General features: G+C 34.5%; 1 protein-coding gene across 1 annotated transcript; it reads left to right on the top strand.

Moving 5' to 3' along the window:
• The first annotated feature begins 2,782 nt into the window (after positions 1-2,782).
• Positions 2,783-7,573, top strand: Uro (Urate oxidase). The gene is made up of 5 exons (XM_073080884.1): positions 2,783-2,925; positions 3,108-3,607; positions 4,214-4,337; positions 5,311-5,497; positions 7,031-7,573. The coding sequence occupies exons 1-5, from the start codon at positions 2,903-2,905 to the stop codon at positions 7,202-7,204; spliced, it is 1,008 nt and encodes a 335-aa protein (XP_072936985.1). The 5' UTR covers positions 2,783-2,902; the 3' UTR covers positions 7,205-7,573.
• Positions 7,574-7,895: the final 322 nt, after the last annotated feature.

The following is a 7,895-nucleotide window of genomic DNA, read 5'->3' as shown; positions in this document are numbered from 1 at the left end:
ATGTTACATTTTTTATACGTGCCACTTTGCCACGCCTTCGTATCTCCGCATTGCCGCTAACTTTATTACAAATCGTTACTCCGTTTTCTGTCTGAAATAAAATAACATATTACTCACTGCAGGTATTTTTGACAGAACCCCGTTTAGGACTCCCTCTTTTAGGTATACTTATGTATTCTCCAAAATTTGTGGAAACGCGGATTATACGCATACGCGTTGGTATCTATTTAAACATAATTTTAGTACTTATTTTTCTAGTATTTTAAAGCTACGATACAATTTAAATGGAATGTAGATAAAGTATCTAATGAAACTCGTAGGCATTTCGTAAATGTCTGTAAATTCCTAGGTTTATTGTTGCACAAGTTATAGAACAATACGTTAGTATGTCTCAGCATAGCGCTATTAACTGAATATTTATAGCTACGAAGTCTAGCTAGACAGACTGAAAGTATGTCTGCTAGGGATGTCAATGTGTGATTGAATAGTCTATTTTTTGACCACAAATATTGATCTTTGCAATTGATAATTTCGGTAATACCCAGTGAATAGATATCAGACAGCCAAAAATTATCATTAATTTTATTAACTTAAACCTACTTACTACTTTGTTTTTCCTGTTAACGTTCTTTTCCTCTTAATCCTCTTAATGTTTTAGTTTTGTTTAATCGATGGCTTTTTAAAAATCATTGACCCAATCTAGTCCTTAACGTTTTTATGAATCGACTCGAATCGAAGTTTAAAACTTCAATTCAAATTAATTTCAAAACGAACTTTGTAACGAATCACCATCCCTAATGTCGGCGAGAAAATATTGCACACGATCGCTTTGCAATCGATCGTAAAATTTAAGGTCTGAGCATACCAGTAGTTGCAAACATTGTAAGATCGGTAATCGGCAAATATAATAACAGAATCGCATAAAAAGTTATGTTACGAGTGTACGAGTGTAATAAATGTGAGCCGTCAATCTTTTTTCAGCATGCCCATTAATGAGACAGGGCTGCCAATTTTCCGACTTTAACTACGTAGCTACTATTAAGAATGTGAATAATATAATATGACGAGCTTTTGCCCGCGGCTTCGCTCGCGTTACGAAGTAATATTTTCATCCCCTACTTATCCCCTCGGGGGTAGAATTGATCAAGCGGATTATCTTAGCGGATACCTACGTCATAACATCTACCTGCATACCAAATTTCAGCCCGATCCGTCCAGTGACTTGGGTTGTTGGTTGATATCACCATGCCAGTCAGTCATCGCCTTGGAGTTATATATATTTAGACAAGTTTAAAGTAATTGTCTATTACATCATAAATCAGAAGTGTATATTTGGGGGAATTTGTCCTTATTAGTCTAAGGGAGAAAATCGCAAGAAGATAAAAGAAAAATCCCAAGTTTTAGTCACTATATTTGGGTAATACATACATACAATATTTTACAATAATTGTGAAAGTCAAGTAATCATTTCAGCTGAAATGTTATTTAAACACTAAATTGCGCAGATAAACTTTAACCTTGTTTTTCTTAAGCCGACTTTTCGTCAGAATGCGGATGACGTCACCATGTTAAATTTAAGTTTGCCCACGAGACCTCGTTCTTATCAATATCGATAAATGTGTATTAGGTTTTACCCGCGGTTTCACCATGATATGTGTATGTGTCTGTTCATTCACTTGAGTTTTCAATGTAATAAACGTATTCAAGTATGAATATAATATATTTTTAATTTTAACTCAGCGAAGGGTGGCGAGAATAGAGTTTAATCAAAAATAAATACATATATTAAGAAACGAGCACGTGTCTAGCAATTTTTGTTTAACATTATACATAACATGTACTACAATTACTTTTTTTTTTATAATATAAGAGTAGCAGACGAGCATGCAATCCACCTGATGGTAAGTGGCTACTGCCGCCCATGGACAACCCTGTAATCAACCCCAGATAGGATTAGATATTCCTACCTGAGGTCGGCCACAGATGCGCCGCTACCCCTGAGGACTAAGCTGGAACGCCTCGGAAAAGTCTGTCTCCCTTACCACACCCTTCAAACCGGAACACAGCAGCGCCTAACACTGCTGTTATTAGGTAGAAATAGGTGTGGCGGTGGTGCCAAAGGGTTCTACCACCTTCAAAGGACTACTTAAGCATGTTTCTATTTTGAACTGTAGAGTAGAAAGTAGAACTGTAGAGAGATAGTGTAACCCTGTAGTGTATAGGCATTAAAATTAAAAATAATACTTAAATGTACAGTGGAGCTATACACATTATTAAAACAAAATTTCAAATTCATTAGGGGCTTGAAAAATTAATAAAAACCTTTAATACTACCAACTCCGTAATTTATTATTTTTAATGCTTTGTAAAAGTCGCAAGAAAGATATTGTTTATTATTTTACGATAACTGTCTACTGTCTGCACAATTAAACGTGTAAAAGATTATGAGTTTAGTTTAGTTTAGTTTTATTACAATTGTACCTACATATTTACGAGTATGTTATTTATATTGCTTATATTTTCCTTATTGAGCGGTAAAATAAAAGAAAAGCTTTCAAATAATAAAAACATAACCGAGATGTAATGTCTCATTAGTCTTTCTTAGATGTTATGGTTTAATTAAAATTATTATTATTTAGATTAATAGCAGGTGAAAAGCCAACACCAGTGTTTACATTTTCGATATTTATTATTCCTTATTAGATAAATGACATTAATAAAGAGAAGATAATATCCAGTTGGCGCATTAGGCGCGTGCTCGTCACTGATATGGTATCTACGGGTCACAGGGTACCCTTATATATAAATGTGGCAGCCCCCTTATCTTGCACTGTTCTTGGCTAAATGAGCCGGCGCTGTTTCCTGCACACACTCAAAATAAAGTAATTTATTCATTACAACGATGCCGTGGACAAGCACTAACAGGTAAATTTGAGTTTTGCTTTTTATTGAGAGATTAAAGTAATTTAGAAGCAAAATCGATTCAGGAAAGATGCTATTTTGATACGGCACAATATTTGGGCTAAATGTTTTTTTTTTGGTTATCTCGAGTATATTTTTAACATGCACTTGAACTGCGACTAAAGTTAGTGTATGCGTGTTTTCAGAATTTATGCAAAACCCTCGAGTTCGGGTGAGGGTCCCGTGGTGGCAGCGGCAAAGGCGCGCGTGTCGCCGACGGCCGCCGCGGACACGGGTGGTCGCTTCGAACTCAGCGACCACGGGTACGGGAAGGGCTCCATCAAGCTCCTTCATGTACATCGCGACGGAGAATATCATGTCATCCGGGAGTTTGAAGTATCGACGGAGTTAAAGTTAGCATCGGAATCGGCTTACGTGATAGGAGACAACAAGGAGGTGGTTGCGACTGACTCACAGAAGAACACAGTGTATTTACTAGCGAAGAAACATGGAATTAAGACGCCTGAAGAATTTGGTGCAGTTGTTGTGAATCACTTTTTGTATACCTACAAGCAGGTGGTAGAAGCGAAGTGTCACGTCATCGAGTATCCCTGGGAGCGATTACAGGCGGGGGCTCCTCACAATCATGCCTTCATCTTCGCACCTACTGCCACAAGGTGGTGCGAGGTGTCACAGACTCGTCACGGTAAGTCTTAAGACAAATAAGATTGTTTGTCTGCTTGCTAACATTATTTTATAATAGAACTTTCTGATATCTTTAATATTTCGAATGCAATCAAATAAGTCCAATAATAGTTAAATTTGGTACAATTGCGAAATTAATAATGTTATTAAAAATCATGAAAATAGTTGTAACGCATTAAGCTTTTTATACTCGTATATTAATAGTTTGTGTTCTAACTGCTTGATATGCTACGTGCATCTAAGATTTTATTATTAAAATATATTTTTCGTTTATAAATATGTAAGTGTTACATTTAAACTAATATTTAAGATAAGTTACAATTCATTTTAATTGTGATTGGTCTAGTAAATTATTTATTTTATTTAAATATTTTAAAAATGTTACGACGATGCTTTCTATTTAAAATGTCTATAGATTCAAAATTAAATTTAAAATTCTATTTAAAATTTAAATAGAAAACCAAGAAAGAAAGAAACATAGGTACAATTTCGTAACGTGTATAGTTGTTTTTGTTTCGCGTATGTATGAGCGTCTCAATAAATTACTTATAGATCATTCCTTATACTTAAAATCACATTGATACAAATTTTTATTATCTTATCACAGAGGCGGTGGTAGTCAAATCGGGTTTAAAGGGCCTCCGAGTTCTGAAGACCACACAGTCGGCGTTCGTCGACTTTGTTCAAGATGAATACACCACACTCGCTGATGCTGCTGAGAGAATATTTAGGTATCTAACGTGTGTTATGAACTACTTTTGTATTGTCAATTTGCACCCATTGCTATCCATACAGGTGCTACACATATCACTGCTTTTTGAATAAGAAAGGAGCTTTATACAGTCCATCTTATGTTAAGTGATCGATATTGCTTATGTGTGATAAAAATTATAATCGATTTCAAATATCCCCATTAGTGTAATCGATTCGAAAAAAGCAGTTCCTTCTTTAGCCCCTAATTGTAATTCTTTATAAGGGTTAATTTTTATCTACAACATTTTTCTTTACAAAATAATAGCCAAGATAGATACGTTAATACATATTGTATACGGATATACAATTTTCTCTACCGCGGCTAGCCACCGATATGGGGCTTAGAAAGATATGTAATGTGTATATAAGGCAGTTGGCGAAAAACTTTTTTCTCTTGCCAAAAAAATGTAACATTTTCGGATTTATAAATATTGTTTGGAGCGGAATATGTAACCTTTTAGCAATAAGTATTGTTTTCTCTTTTTCTACATATTCGCAAAAACATGAAAATGTTTGTATATTTATGATCTAAGTCTGCTCGTAATCAAAGTATGTCAAGGTACATGTTTTTTAAATATCTATTTACTTGTGTTATTGTCAACAAAGCTTATAAATAATAATAAATACACAATCTACGATCGATATCTCTTATCAAGTTTAGTTAGTTACCTACTTGTAGTTGTTAACTCGTTAAGTTTTTTTTTAATGGAAAATAAGTTTTTATTCAGTCTAAATTAAAGTGATATATACGTAACATACTTATTTTTTTCTAACTTGGTAAAAATAAGGTCGATAAACCATCGCTAAACCAAGCATGCAGTTTTAAAATAAGATAAAATATGCATGTTAGAATAAATTGAAGCGAATATTTAGAGATTAAATAACATATATTACAGACTTGATAACATGTATTTTCTGGGATATTTTTTTTATTTCTTGCTTTTTTCACAGTACTGTTGTTGAGGCGGAGTGGACGTATGACAACATGCGGACAGCTGACTTCGACAATGCTTGGCTGACGGTGAAGGACGCCATATTGGATAAGTTCGCTGGACCTCCCGATGTTGGCGTGTATTCTCCATCAGTACAACACACGCTGTATCAAGCGGAGAAGACGGTCTTGGAGAAGGTTTCCGAGGTAAAATAATATGTTTTAAAAATACATTTTAAAGAAATGTACATTAACTTTAGCGTTTTTAAATGCCAATAAATTTCTCATTCCAAAGTTAAAAGAGATACATATTAATAAGGTAGATATATGGTTGATAAATAATAAAATAATGAGATAGTTAAGCAACAATAAAACATTGGCAACAATATTTTTACTGTCATAATTACATCATCAAACATAAATACCACTAAGCTTGTAAACATTGCAATTAGATTATGTTTAGATATTATGTAACTGAGAGGCTATGAAGACAAACATTAACTATTTTGATGGAACATTGTCCTCAATACAATGGTTATCAATTATTTGTTTATCGCTGGTCATGTGCCGGGCTATCTGCGTGTAGCTGCACTTACTGTCATTGTAAACATACTAAACAATAACAGTATATCTAACCCCGAGATAGGGACGCTAAGATCCAATCTCACTGCGTATTAATATTGGCTAATAGCTATTGGCTATAGATCAAGTGATCTTGGTAGTTTATCTGTAGGCTTCTTAGCACTGATGGTGAGGGGTAGAGAGTGATAGAGGTTTTAAATAATGTCGTGGAGAGTAAATTAATTTTAAAACTAATGTTATAAGATATAAAAAATGGCTCGCTTGTTCGTGTCCAAATAGTCTTGATTCTTGCCAGTTAAATTACCGGAACCTTGTTTGTAATAATGACTTATTGGATGAATAATCGAAAATTTTGTTCTTAAAAGACTTACCAGTAAGTACAACAAATTGGTCAAATCATTTAAGTAGGTGATTGAGACCGCTTGGTAGAAAAGAGTGGTATTATTGGATAGATCGATATACATATAAGTGAGCACTAATTAGGTACATTTTAAAATATATAATAATTATTAAATGTAACAAATATTTTGATAGGTATTGACGATAAAACACATGTGGTACAGCGATCCGGACAGTCGTCACGCCCACGTCAGCTGTCGGGTCACGTGATTAGGTTCGCACGAGCACCCGACGCTAAGGGCAAAGATTATCGGGCACCGGGAACTGGGAATAACTCAAAGACATTCGTAAATCTTGTTTATATATAATCGATTAACATCATCACGGGCAAATATATCTAAGAATAAGTTTGGTTTAGTTTAGGTCGACGATTAATTTCATATGGGTTCCGAATAATTATTTTTTTTCAATTGAGAGTTCAGCATTAAACCGTTTTCGCGTAGAGGAACTTCTTCGTTTATTTGCAACAGTTATTTGCAAAGTGTCCTTTCATAGTGTTCTCGCAGTTAGCGCAATAAACATTTTTATGGGAATGTTTTGGTAGAAATATTTTGGATTGTTGCCAGGTATACCTGTAATTAAGGTGGAGGCCTAGGTACGCACCTATATTATCTATATACCAGTTAAATTAACAAACAGGAGATTCCTCCTTTGACTTTCCTTGCAATTTTAATGCAAATATTAATGACGTACGAGCTAATCGTTACAATGGTTTTGATAATAAGCTCGATTTTAAAAAAGGAATTTCTTTGTTCACAGATAACATGGATCAGGATGACCATGCCAAACAAACATTACCTCAACATCGACGTTTCAAAGTTCCCCGCCAACGTGACGAAGGGCGACCCGAGGCACCACATCTACCAGCCCATCGATAAGCCTTCGGGCCTCATCTACGCGCAGCTACGGCGTAGACCCAAGAGCCAGTTGTGACACAGAGCGACGCTACGATCGTAGCACCTCTACGAATTAAGTTCTAGGATGTGATTCTAGTTTTCGTGTGCAACTGAATGTATTTTGCTTCAAGACCTTACAATACTTATACTTGTGTTCTAAACAGATTAACATTTCTGTAGGAATTATATAATTGGAGAAATAATATTTTTGAGGCTAACCTCAATGAAAGGGTAATATGAATGCTAAGAAAAATAAGTAATAAAATAAGTCTAGTCAATATAATCGCGTAAGGCGTATCTTGGAGTTAAAATGTAATTGACTAGGATAGAGTGACGTTATTTTCTGTAAATCAGTGAAATAATGTAATTAGTGTAAGTAAATAAATCAAAATGGTATTACAAATAATCATGTACTCTTTGTTTCCTTTGTTCCCGACCCGTTGTTATTTATTACTATCTGAGGGGGATGTTGTCAATTAGATGATAATGTTAACTATGTTGCATTTATCATGCTATTTATAAATGGTAGTCAATTGCAATCAAAGTCCTGGGAACCATTCATTGTTTACATTCGTCGGTTCTAGCGAAAACATTTTCGCAACATAAATATACCTACAGTACACACTGCAACACATTCATATGCATACTTATTATATTCAGGTATGTACAGAATAAATATAGATGATAAAAAACTTATTCAAATGATAACTTAATCTTTTCCCACCATT

The sequence above is a fragment of the Epargyreus clarus genome, unplaced genomic scaffold, assembly GCF_041222505.1.
Source record: "Epargyreus clarus isolate Ecla_fem2 unplaced genomic scaffold, WU_Ecla_fem_2.2 ptg000015l, whole genome shotgun sequence".
In the NCBI taxonomy this organism is placed as follows: domain Eukaryota; kingdom Metazoa; phylum Arthropoda; class Insecta; order Lepidoptera; family Hesperiidae; genus Epargyreus; species Epargyreus clarus.
This window is presented reverse-complemented; position numbering and strand designations above follow the sequence as displayed.